The 14007-nt window shown below is 35.3% G+C and overlaps 2 protein-coding genes across 3 annotated transcripts; both read right to left on the reverse strand.

Moving 5' to 3' along the window:
* Positions 1–3526: 3526 nt before the first annotated feature.
* LOC129880901 (tubulin-folding cofactor C) lies at positions 3527–7872 on the reverse strand. 2 transcript variants are annotated; one of them, XM_055955142.1, is made up of 2 exons: positions 6669–7872; positions 3527–4121 (listed from the first exon to the last, which is right to left on the reverse strand). In XM_055955142.1, the coding sequence occupies exon 1, from the start codon at positions 7866–7868 to the stop codon at positions 6690–6692; it is 1179 nt and encodes a 392-aa protein (XP_055811117.1). In that variant the 5' UTR covers positions 7869–7872; the 3' UTR covers positions 3527–4121; positions 6669–6689. The 2 variants fall into 2 exon arrangements, with proteins under 2 accessions (XP_055811117.1, XP_055811116.1); XM_055955141.1 differs by lacking the exon at positions 3527–4121 and adding an exon at positions 4128–4309.
* Positions 7873–8641: 769 nt separating this feature from the next.
* On the reverse strand, positions 8642–13198 carry LOC129877845 (transcription factor MYB25-like). Its single transcript, XM_055953384.1, has 2 exons — positions 12849–13198; positions 8642–9767 (listed from the first exon to the last, which is right to left on the reverse strand). Exons 1-2 carry the CDS (start codon positions 13156–13158, stop codon positions 8953–8955), a joined length of 1125 nt encoding a protein of 374 aa, XP_055809359.1. The 5' UTR covers positions 13159–13198; the 3' UTR covers positions 8642–8952.
* Positions 13199–14007: the final 809 nt, after the last annotated feature.

Genomic DNA, 14007 nt, shown 5'->3' on the forward strand with positions numbered 1-14007 from the left:
ACTTTCAATTTGACAATTGGATGGCGTGGTGGGACTTAGATGTGTCCTTTTACACTAATTTAATTAATTGTCCTTTGGTGAACAACTTCCTAATTGTGTCCATATGACTTTTGAAAAGTCTTTCAACCAAGATAAGATTTGCGTATATTTTATCTTTTTTAGATTTTATTTATTGATAGGGGTAACAAAAGCAGTCCATAAAATCATGACATGCTAACTTTGTTTATGTTTGGGCGGGTTTAATCTGCTTATTTTATTAATTTGAGTCATTTTAATTTGATTGGTTTTGCACATTTTAAAATTGGGTTGATATACAATTCAAATCATCTCATGAAAAACTCTGTCAAGATATTTTTAAAAGACAATTCTTTTTTTTATTTAATATGTTTATATAGTCAAAATAAGAGGGTTATGACCCAATTTTTTAGCTCATTTCAGTCAACTGCTTCAATACAAGTAATATTTAAGCAGGTCGATGATCCGTCCGTTAATAACTCAACTTATTTTGACATTCTCAAATCTAGCTCAATCCACCTATTTAATATCCTTACTTATTAAATTACACTAATATGTTATTGTTAACCATTAGTGAAGTAGTTAATTGAAACTAAACTACAACAAACTAAACCTATCACATTAAAAAAAGTAGGTCATTGGACTTGTTTTCCTTTTTAATCTAGGAAAGTTATCAAAGTACAAGTGTTTTTTTCAAAACACCAAGACGTTGGATCAATTATACAATTAAATGATATTGAACATATTTCTCCAATCTTTTTGAGCCCTCAAAGTTCAAGAATAACAACATAATTATCAGGGGCATGCTCTACTAACGTCAATGTTCAACTATTTTTCTAAGTTTGTGATCAAAATTAAATAATTTATGCTATTTCAACAAGCATTTAATAGGAAAAATAAAGTTTTAATACCAAGATGAACCAATTGCTGACTGCACATGCACAATTGATGTTGCAAATGTGGTCCTTCAATTTGTTGATCACATGCTTTGAGGGAAAAAGAAATTTATGAAAGGATCAGATTGAATTTAATATATACTCCTAAAAAAATGAGATATTTTTATAATTGAAATTTTCTAAACTTTAAACTTATAACTATTTTATATCCCTACGATAAGATTTTAAAGCCATGGAAATACGAGAATTTTTACTTAGAGATGCAAAATAAAAAGCCTAATTACCACTATTAGGAATATTTGTAATTAATTACCTAAGATGGTAAGATTTTCAAATTAGATAATGCTAATACAAATTAGATAGGGATGTCAATAGGTCGTTATTTTGTTCAAATTAGATAATACCTAATGTAATGGTGGAAGAAATTATAGTTAGTCTTAATACATAGCCAGCTCCTTAATTATGTATTTGCATTTAGACATTTGAATTAAGTTTTGTTTCAATTAAATATCTCAATTCCTAATAAAGTGTTTCAGTTAAACATTTTTTGTTCTAATTTTGATTATTCTTTTTGTGCCTCTTATTCGTCTATTAGGGCTAGTTAAGTTAACCACATATAATATGTCATCCCCTTTAATTATACGCATTCACCTCAATAACCCATAAAGCTCCAGTTGTTTTGTACGTGAGGTTGATCCATATAATTAACGAAAATGACAAATTTTATGTGGTTAACTTAACTACATAATAGGCAAATGAAAACACACACATTTTTTTAAAAAAAAATTGAATAAAAAATATCTAATTGAAACACTTTATTAAGAGTTGAGGCGTTCAATTAAAACACGACTTAATTCAAGTGTTTCAATGAAATATACTAGCAAATTTGAGGATGTGTTTATGATGATTCAATGGTGAATAGTTTTATATGGTGTGCACTTCATTTGTATGTCCAAATGTGATAAAAGTTTAGGTAGCCAACAAACTAACTTACTAAAATTGTATATATAAAAGTTCGAATTGTCAATCGACTGAGATTATGTATACAGAGGGACATCACACTGATTATTTTTACCTACACAAAATTGTTGAAGAATTGTGGTCCAATATACTTAAAAACATCCAGTTCAGTTAAAGTGGTAACAGGCCTATATAGTTGTGTCCACTAAATATTAATTCCATAGGACTTAGATGAACATGCATGTACAGTCCATTAATTACTTGCTGAATGAACTGAAAAAAATAACATATCAATAGGTATTATTTTTAGAATATTCCAAGGCCTCATTTATTTACAACTTAATTATTCAGATTTTAGTTACTTGTTTGTTTTTTTACGTCCGAATCTTAATAAATTTTAATAGATTTGAAGGATTAAAATATGTAATATAGTTTAAATCTTATTAAGATGTCTATTTAGAGATTTCTACAAAAATAGTAGTTCATCAATATCATCTATTCACATTTATCGCCATTGCTACCCACCATTATTGATTACGTGTTCCCACATACCATCCTCAGCCACAACCATCATTATTGTCGACCATTGCCACTAACCACCATTTACAAATTATCACAAACCATCATAACCACAATAATCACGAATCATCACCTTTAGTCATCACATTATATATCGACAACTACTATCATTATTCACCATCACCATTAATACCGACACCAACAACTACCACTATCAACTCTACCCTTAATCACCATCACCACTAGCTACTACACACACCTCACCATTAGCCAATATAGTAGGGCCTTTGATCTTTATCTTTCTATGTTTTGGTAGACAAAGTTATTGAAGCTCATGTGAGATATAATATATACTAAATAAAGTAGTCGTGCTAATCGAATAGTTAGAGATGCCGCAAGCAAAGATCAGATAGCCTAATTGACTGCAAGTTAAATCAGCCATCACCCTCTTTATATCATTTTGTAATATTTCAGTGATTGCCGCAAGGAATAACTTCATAGCTCTCTAGATACGTATAAGTTGATCCAAACATTATTGTTACTACTAAAAATAAGACAATATAGTGAATTTGGGTGAACTTAAGATCAAAGTTGTTTTGGCTATAATCAAGGGGTACTTTAATAATATGTAAAATTTAATGAAGGTTTTGTTGTATTTTGATTAAAGATTTTTTATCTGAACATTCCCCACAACATTGTTTTTCATTCTTATATTTATAAAATAAATTGTTTTATTAGTTATTTTACAGTTGATACGTATTTTGTTTATTATTGTATAATTGTATACTTTTGGCTATTCTTCGATGATGAGAATTATGCAAATGATCGATGAATCTGCAATTCATTTACCAGGCTAAGTAGCCAATCAGATGAGATATGACCTTTGTTATAATAATATACTCAGTGTAATTCCATAAGTGGAGTTTGAGGAGGATGATTTGTACGCAACTTTATCCCTATCATATGAAGGTAGTCTTGGTGGATAGAATTACCCGATACCTATGTTGGTGGGAGATAGCAGGTTGTTGGAATTAATTGAGTTGCACGCAACCTGACCCAGACATCATGGTTATCAAAGAATAAAGAGACGTTCTTCCCCATCTAGATGACCTATATCGTTCAAAAGAGGGCATAAATTTAGACCTTAGTTTTGACTTCCAAGAGAAAGACAGCCTTTGGGCTTTAACAACAACTTAATGGCTGACTACATATGCTTATTTTACCATCAAAAAATGAAGGAAAGAAATATATACATGTATGTAAACTGTATTACTACTACAAAATAAGATAATTGTATGTCCCATTCATCGATGTTCTTGGTACTTATCGCCACCCCAAATTGCTGTCTAGGTTTCACTTTCCACAGTAAAGAATTGATGACTCTTATCCACAACCATAAATCCAAAGATGATGGAACAACAGTCAACAAGAAATTGTTTGTTTGATGTACCACCTGTAATAGCTGGGAGACAATCCTACATAGAGGGGCAGGAATATCACCTTACTCAACTATCTTCAGGCTAGTCGCCAATTCACTCATCTTGGTGGCCTGGACCTGCATCTGAAGCTAGCTAGCTCCTCACAACTTCAAATGAGTATGTAGCGGCTTCAGAACAAGCACCAGCAATTGCTCCATTTATCAAAGTTCTAACTGTACCCAACTCCAGTTTATCTAATGCATTTTAGATCTTCACCTTGTTTCATATTTTGTAGTCTTCTTCTTTCCTTCAGCTGGTGAACGAAAATAAGCTGATTAGAAACTGTGCCTGAAGGTGCCATGCTTATGATGGAGGGAACCAGGCCTTTGTATAAAGAGAAGAATCCCTTAGCGTGAATCATGTCACTGAAAGCACATTGAGCCTCCCAATGGTGCTTTCATTACAATCCTGATCTGGAATATTGACATGTTCCGAGAATTCCTTTTAAGAATAAAACCAAAGGAAACGTGATAGGATCATCGTCGAATGGTTAGAACTTGAGATAGTTCTTTGAATGTAGCCATAAAGAAGAGCCGAAGACTAGTATTTTGCATACTATGGGACTTGCAAAAGAAAGGTTACCTACCACACATGATTAAAATTGCTGGGCCAATGCTGATATATCAAGGATAGAGCAATAATGTGATTCTATTACCCAAACAAATTGAAAAACTTTAATTGATTAAATTAGCTAATTCATTACTGATAAACTGAATCATCAAATAGCAATTCCCACATCTTCTTCATAAGATAGCCCCCAGCAATTATTCTAGCAGCGTTTTTTTAAGTTCAATTAAGCCCCAAAATCATATTCTCTTAACTTAGTTAGTTCCGTTGAGTCCATTCAAATCAGTGACGTAGAGTCAAAGCAATCAGCATATGACCATATAGGAAAACTGAGAAAATTTCATATGATTAAGCAGAAGGTGCCACTTGAAGAAAATAAGTTGTCAAGCTAAGCAGTCTGAAAATGTCAATGGGTAAAGTAAATTTTATAAGCCAGTATCAACTTGCGTTATTTTCCAAGCTCACAATCTAGGCAATCTAAGAGCTAGCTTCACTGTAAAACACACCATGTAACAGGACAGGAAAGATAAGTTCCGCATCTAGAACCAACTTGCATAGCTACTTCAACTTCTCTCCTTTGATTTAGTTGTACAGATACAGATACATATCCAACTCAACAGAGTTCAACTTGTTATGCTTTTCAAAAGTAATCAAGAAGCAACAAGACTGAAAATGTTAAAATATCACACACAGTTTCCATAGGCATGCAGAGCACAGTGATTGTGCTTCCTGCGGCAGTACCAGCAACAAATCTTTCGAGATCAGTTGCCTCCTCATTATCAGTTAATTTAGGAAGATGGTCACTTTGTTTTTCATAAGAATAGAAGTTGATAGACTTAAATAGAGCTGTGCGTAGAACTTTGATATAATGGAACCAGCAACAGACACATATATAGATATTATGGATTCATATAGTTGATGATAGGTTGGAGGTTTGGAGACAAAATCTAGAGTCCAAAGGGTTCAAATTGAGCAGGACCAAGACAGAGTACATGGAATGCAAATTCAGTGGTGCGATGGATGAACAAGGCATGGAAGTGAGACTTGCCACTCAACCTATCCCCAAAAGAAAATGCTTTAAATATCTTGGGTCCGTCATCCAGAGTAGTGAGGACATCGACGATGATGTCATGCATCGCATTGGGGTAGCATGGACGAAGTGGAGGCTTGCCTCTGGAGTCCTGTGTGATAAGAAGGTGCCACCCAAACTTAAAGGTAAGTTCTACAAAATGGTGGTTAGGCCGTCATCGTTATATGGTGCGGAGTGCTGGTCAGTCAAGAACTCTCATGTTCAGAAGATGCATATTGCGGAGATGAGGATGTTGAGATGAATTGCGGACATACTAGGAGTGATAAGATTAGGAATGAGGTTATATCGGAGAAGGTGAGAGTGACCTCTGTGGCAGACAAGATGAGAGAAGCGAGGCTGAAATGATTTGGGCATGTGTAGAGGAGGTGTGTCAACGCCCCAGTTAGGAGGTGCGAACTATTGGATTTGGGGGTTATACGGAGGGGTAGGAGTAGACCGAAAAAGTATTGGGGAGAGGTGATTAGACAGGATATGGCGCAACTTCATATCACCGAGGACATGGTCTTAGATAGAAAGAAGAGAAGTTCGCGTATTAGGGAAGAAGGCTAGCAGGGGAAGAATGTTGTCTTGCCCTATGACGGTTTAGGGTTGGTCTTAGGTCTAGGCGTGCCAGTATAGTTGTGTTGTTATTGCCCTTTGATTATCACTCTATTTTGCTATAGGTATTGTTCTTATCTTGTAAAATTTGAATGATATGATTTGTATATATACCGTTGCTCTCTCTTGTTTGAGACTGATACTTTTGAGCCGAGGGTCTTTCGAAAACAACCTCTCAATCTCCATGAGGTAGTGGTAAGGTCTGCGTACGCTCTACCCTCCCCAGACCTCACTTGTGGCACTGGGTATGTTGTTGTTGTTGTATAGTTGACCCGAACTAGTTGTGTCTAAGTTGATTGATACAAAAAGGCATTTCATATTTGCTTGATAGACAGCAATACAGAATCATACCAACAACAATGACTACGCCTTAATCACAAATTGATTATATTTAGGTCACCTCTTAAAAAACAGATTAATAATTAGTAATGCATTTAATCAACACAAAAACTGATGCATCATTACTCAACTACAAATTCAAGTACACATAACAAGATAACCAAACAAAAGTGATCTCCTTTAAGCAAAGAGGATTAACATACTAACCACTCCTCGCGACAAAAGTATTCAAATTTTTGGTTCTTGATTTGAAATATCGACTGTGCCAAGGCGTTCATTTTCCGGCAAAATTGACCAATTTGGAGACTGCACTGCCCTTAACCACTTAAAATCATCCACATTCAACCAATTCCCCGTCTCTTCACCAAGATTAGCTTCCTCAAGATCCCTCTCAATCCCATCATACTTTAAGCAATACGGTGAAAACCTTACACCATCACTATCCTCAATTATTGGCCTACTCCTCACGCGAAGATAAAAATCACATCTTTTAGCTTTATGAATCCGAATCTGATGCGAAGCCATAACGAACACACAATTCGTTACTTCTTCAATCAACACTGACCCAAAAACAGGTCCAACATATACCTTACAATCAATCAGTTTATGCACAAACAATGCCCTCACACTCCCAATTAATCTCACATCACAATCCTTTAAATCCGATAAAACAAATTCTCTAATCTCTTCATCATTACCCCTATCGAATTCCTTCACTATAACCTCATTTTCTCTGCCCCTAAACCCTGGCGAATCCAAAACCCTTAACACTGAATTCTTTGATTCCACATTTGGGACTTCTGATATGTTTTGCGTTGTGATTTTCTTCGTTGATTTGTTCTTGAAAGAGAATTTCTTCCTTGGGATTACTTCGCGTGTAACCTGTTCGACGAATTGTTTTAGATCGGTTATTGTTTTGAGGCATGTACGGACTTCGTAGGATGGTAGGGAAAAGGAGTTTTCAGCGACGAGTTTTTCGAGATCCGCGATGGATATTGAGACGTTTTCGAGTTCGGATTTAAGAGTCGGGTTGGAATGCGGGTCGGGTGTATGAAGTATGCGAGAGAGCGTGGATTCAATGGAGTTTTTGGATTCGGAGAAACGAGAAAGAAAGGAACTTGTGGAGATGAATGTGGAGTTCGATTCCGAATCGGGTTTGCGAGCTAAACGGGATTGGTGTGAGTTTGAAAGGCGTTCGATCATCGCCGCACGCTTCCGTTGGAGAGGGGAATCCGACGCCGCCGCGGCTGCAGCGGCGGTATTCGGGGGATTGTCGGATTCTTCCATAGATGAAGAAGTTGCACAGTGCTTTGTTCGGAGCTCCACTTGACCGAAAATGAAAATTATAAGGCTAATTGCTGCTGCGCCGGAAAAAACTTTTTTAACTTTTTTCCCCCCCCAATTCATGTGATATAATCTAAATTAATAAAAAATAATTAAATTTTTATTGTACTTCTTTACTATCATTTTCTTTGATTTGATCATTATTTATTGCTTCATTTATTTCAATTAACATATTATTAAGATTTGTGTACATATTATCTTCTCATACCGCACGTTTGGGAGTAAAGAGGAGTTTTTATTGTTGTTGTGGTTATGTATATATAAAGTCTATATTGAACTCCTTAATAAAAATCATGTCTCTACTATTAACTATAACCTTAGTCACAATAAAACATTTGAAACTTGTAATCTTAAATATGTAATAATATTTGTGTCGTTCTGAAATCTGAAAGTGTAGAGGTAATTATTTTCAAATTTAAGAGTAATATTTTTTGGTACGGACAAAAGAAGTGTACACGTAAATTTGAACAGAGATTACGTTGGAGAAAATAGACTCCCAGCCAAACTTTTTGCAGGTTGGTTAAATGCAATTCTGCATAAATGTTGCAGGTAAATGTCATTTACTTAATGTTGTGTACCTGTAAACTTTTGGTTGTTCTTTGATAATGCTGTTCATTTATCCAGTCCAGAAACCACAACATATTAATGTGTGAACCCATAAGTGAGGTCTAGGGAAGATATACAAACCTTATGTCTACCTTTGTGGGGTATAGAGGCTATTTCCGATAGACCTTTGGCTCGAAAGCACCCAATCAGAAATGATTGATGTAAATAGAGTTGGTTTTTGGAATCAAATTGTTCGTGGAAATTAAAAATAAACATAGGCCAAAACAGTCTACCACGACCATTTCATTGCCAGCCATACAGCAACAACTCTACAAGATTGAGCAGCTTCCCAGTCTGCAATAGCAGAAACTATATTTTCCCCCTCCCTTAGTTTAATGTACCTGCATTCGTATACCATATATGTCACAAAAAAACCGCCACAAAGAAGAAACAGAAAAACCCTACAAGTTTCAGCTCGAGCCTTCAACTTCAGCTGGCAATCCAATATTTGGCATAATCATTGGAGTTGAAAATAAATCGATCATCATGCCAATCAATAGGCTTCCTCTGCTCAAAAAGAGTGATCTCGTTTCATCTTCTGTTATCCAAAACCCATTTGAGCAGAACTATGTCGAGAATTTCCTTGGCTTGTGGTTAGGTTGGATAATTTGCGGGCTTTTCCTAGTCCACTTTTGATCCAAGCAATGTTGTTCAAATCTGTGTCCATAGAAGCTAACTCATGGCCGAGGAGGGGAGGATGTTCCTCGTATTCAATAAATTCAGGACCCAACAATGAACTTTTGGAGGTGCTCTTGGTAGTAGCTGCACAGCAACCATGGCCGCACCCCTGAGGAACTATTGTTTCACCAGATACACCTTCAAGAAGTTTGCATATATCAAAGTCTGGTGAGAATGTGTGGATCAGAGGCCCCTGTATTGGCACTATTCTTGAAGTTACGGAAGGGTTATAAACATTAAATGCACCAATTTTCTCAGTTGGATGAGAAGCAGATGGATCACTGTTTCCCATAGATGTAGAACGACTTCTTTCAGAAACAGAGTGTGGAGTTTTCTCAGGAATACCATAAATCTCACATATTTGGGCTTTGTCATCAGACTGGCTAGACATGCACTCTGTGCGACTAACTTCCAGAATTTCCAGGGGCTTAATTTGGTTAAGATATCCACGTGACATAGTTTCTTCAAATAATGCCTTGGCCTTGTCAATGCTACTATCATCTAACATCATGCTGCGCAGTGGTTTAACCCTCCATATCCCTCCAAACCGGCGCCTTAGTGTAGAGTTCCAGTGGTTCTTAATAGCATTGTCTGTTCTACCAGGGAGCAATTTTGCAATTGAGGCCCATTTATTTCCATGGACTGCATGCGCATTAATTATAATGTGGTCTTCTTCATCTGCAGCAAAGTAACCTTTGATTAGGCTTCAGGGAAGAATATGGTCATGAGAATAACATGGATCGAGGAGATTCTTAATGCAAATGATTATACTTGCTTCTACTAAATTAACCGAAACATGAACATAAGTCTCAAAACCAAGATAATTTGAATATTAAACAAATTCCTATAAGAAAACTTAGTAAGCATTATTTAAGTATATAATCTACCGTCTTTTAAGGAAAATGCACTTGCTCAGTGGGACAGAACTGTGATGTGCTGCTGAAAGAAACATCACACTATTCATACTTCAGTGTAAAGTTTATGCATCAAATCATGAATTGATCATCCTTTACTTCCCAAAGAAAAAAATGAAATGAATCGAAGAAGAACAGAACAGCAACAAGAACAAATATAAATACCAAGAACAACTGCAAATAAGAGGATAAATTATCAAAAGCCTTAAGAGCATGATGACATAAACAACCTAACTCCCATAATACAGAAAGATTAACCCCTTTCAACACAAAACCACCACTGTATTAGCACAGTTCGTTGTACAAGATTGCAAGACTACAGGAACCCAGTTGTCAATTTACTGGTTTCTTTTCCTTTTTATCCTAGTCGTGATATACAAATCACAACAACAACATACCCAGTGGTCATGATATATAAATCGATAATGGGATTTTCCGTCTATTTAATCAGTCACATTTCCTTATGGGTTGTCAAATTTACATTCATACTGTTCTATATAGTCATTTCTTAAAGATTTGATCTTAAAACTTGAGAAAGCAGCGTCACTTTGCCAAATGCATTAAATGTAAATGTTCTTATTTTAAACATTCACAGCACACACACGCCCCATTCATATTTATAAGAAAATCCTGCATGTGAGACCATCCACAAATACGCAACAATTTCTCGTTTCTAATTGCGCGTTTCAGAATATTTGAAATCTTTACTTCAGTCATGGTTTATCCAATCATTGTACTGATTTCTTAATCATTCCGACATCCATTTTTCCTTTAGAGAACCTTGCTACATAACTATAGCTGTCAATACATCAATAAAATTTGTACAAGGACATACTACCAGGCTTCATACAATCATAAAAAAAGATTTAACTTTTCAAGTTTCACGTATTGTATAATCCAACAAGTTTTAAAAGCACAATGTAGTTTTAAACTTCATTAAGCATTGCAAGCATCAGTATCCAAATGAAACACCCCAGAAAAGACTAAAAGTAACACAAACTACAAGAACAGCTTCAGTTAATAAAAATGATAAATAGACATCCATGAAATTATTGAAAAGTGATATAAGCTACATGAATCAAGAGCAGCTTTGGTCAACAAAAATGATAATACAATTATGCCTAGAAATATCTGCTAGTACTCTTTGCATCACCAAGCACTCGTCAAATTGAGCAAATCATGCATCATCATGTAACTCTGCCAGTGGGAGCTTGCTCATTTGCCGGACCTAAATCTTGATAAATAAAGAGGGTTGCAGTAGGTTGATAACCATCCTAAAACTAGTCATTTTACGATGAATCCCCATTCCTCACAACACAAAATATATTGTGAGGAGGACACAATAAATAGCCAAGGATTCACATAACAAACCACAACTAGCTTGGATTAAAGTTTAGTATGTTGTATGCATCATCCATGTCAAATCATCTGGCTTCTTAAGTAGCTACTAGACCATCCTAGTATCTTCCTGATGTGCTACAATGTAGTGGTTCCCCCCATGCACAGAGAATTGACGACTGGCAATTACAAGAACTATCATGCAAAGAACAACTCACCAAAAGGACAATTTTTTTTTAAAGAGGACTACCTCTAACATTGCCTGTGGCAGACTAGGTAGAACATGTTTCCATTAACCTTCAGCAAATGGAAACACCAAAGGGACATGAGCTGAACTGTGAATTCCACTAAAGTTGATGCCTAAAGCTAAGTGCTACTATAGACAAGTACATTTCATGTTTCCAAATTGCAAGTTCATCATGTAGAAAGAGATAGAGACAGCGAGTAAGCAATTACTCCTGTCAACATTTGATAAAGAAGAAATCTCAGCTAGAATTCGTCATCATGAAAAGAAAATGTAATCATTTGCAAGCATTAGCAAGGTATGTTTACTAATTGAAGCAATAACTCTTAAGGGCGGGTGTGAAGGGAGCTACATCTGAGTTAAACTTGGAGATTGAAGTCTTATTGTCTCTCGGGCATAGACATAAGTAACAAATCAACTATAGGACAATCATAACATATTCACCAGATGGAAAAGAAACCTAAATTGCACATAGTTAGACCTCGTGTAGCATTCCCCAAGTTTTTATTTTATTTATAATTAACATTCAATGATCTTTATACCGGGATTTCTAACAACCCGGGCACTGAACATCTCTAAACAACTCAAACATAAGACTATATTACTTGTTAGTAAATTTGGGTAATATTTGCCAAGGAAACAAGCATGCATCAATAAACCACTGTCAAAAGATCAGATTTTTGAGTATTACTGTATTAGTACTACACTAAGGAGGCACTAAATCTCGAAATTCTAGAGTGAACTACAAAGCTATCATAGAAGTTATCGGCCAAAGAGATATCTTCAGTCCCACACACATGGTTTCTCACTTTCTCTCTGTCTCTCTGGTGTGTGTTTGTAAAGGGAGGGCGTAGGACATGGAAAATAGAAAACTTATATTGCTCAAACATCTTTCAAAAAGTAGTGCATTTTTTAAGTATCCTACACAGGTGCGGCAACATTTTATTTTTGGAGAGTCCGAACAACATAGTTAAGAAAACACAGCAACATAGCAATGCAGAAGAATAAGTAACTAACAATCATTTCCTATATTCAATAAAAAAAAGCATAATCAATTGAAACTCAAAAATATAAACACAATCCAATATAAGCACCAAAAAAATGTGCCCTAATAAAAAGCCATCGCCGTTTCCACGAACAAAAAAAATTGAAAAATCCAAAAGCACTTCACTCAAAAAGGGAAAAATACCAGCATATTACGTATCTATGCAAGACTAAAAAAAACTCAATAGAAAGCTAAAACAACAAACGGCGACGGTTTACCAGTAAAAGGCTTGCGTTTAAGCACCGGATCAAGCTGATTACACCATCGAAGACGGCATGATTTCCCAGAACGGCCTGGAATTCCTTGCGCTATCATACTCCAATTCCTTGCACCGAACTTGTTTACGAGTTCAGTCAGTATCGCGTCTTCCTCCGGGGACCAAGGTTCTTTCACTCTTCCACTACTAACTCTGTTGCCTCTTCCGGCGTCCAACATCGGATCCCCGGCATCAACTAACGTATATCCTCCGTCGCCGTTGCCATCGACGTCGCCGGCGGCGTAACCGCTCTGCTTCGCCTTTTCATTCATCTTCTGCTTATTATTTTCAGGTCTTTTCAGTTTGTATAGACAACAGTGCCTTTTAACTGAAAAAGTTGTTCAAACAATTGACAATTTTGTAAGGTTTTTATTTTAAATGACTACCATATCCTCTTTTTAGTTTGGGTATATTTTATGATTACGACGTCGTACTTAGTTTTTTTTAGACTGATGTCTCGTTATGTATATCAGGGGTATAATTGTAACATCATAAAGTCGGCCCATTGAACTGCCTTTTGTAACCACCTCAGTTCTTTAAATTTTTCTTTTTGGTTAATAGTACTTTTAGTCCTTCATTTATTGCTAAATTTTGATTTGAGTCCTTCTAATATTTTACTAACCACCTCAGTTTTTTAAATTTTTCTTTTTGGTTTATAGTACTTTTAGTCCTTCATTTATTGCTAAATTTTGATTTGAGTCCTTCTAATATTTTACTAACCACCTCAGTTTTTTAAATTTTTCTTTTTGGTTTATAGTACTTTTAGTCCTTCATTTATTGCTAAATTTTGATTTGAGTCCTTCTAATATTTTACTAAGCATATTTAATATTCAATTAATTGAAATGTACTCTTTTGATCCTTTTGCTCGTGATTATTCATCTCACCACTTAATTATTCATGTTTTATGTTAAGTTTGTAATGTTGCTTCATATGATGATAATATAGTTCTAATGTGACATGTTTCTCGCATAAAATTAAGGGTGTTCATGGTTTGGTTTTTAATTAAATCAAAATTAAATTAATTTAGTTGGTTTTAAAAAATTTAAAATCAAATCAAATAAAAGCACCAATTTGATTCGTATCAGGTTGGTTTGGTTTTTTAATTTATAACTAACTAACG

Source organism: Solanum dulcamara, chromosome 2, assembly GCF_947179165.1.
Source record: "Solanum dulcamara chromosome 2, daSolDulc1.2, whole genome shotgun sequence".
NCBI classification, from domain to species: domain Eukaryota; kingdom Viridiplantae; phylum Streptophyta; class Magnoliopsida; order Solanales; family Solanaceae; genus Solanum; species Solanum dulcamara.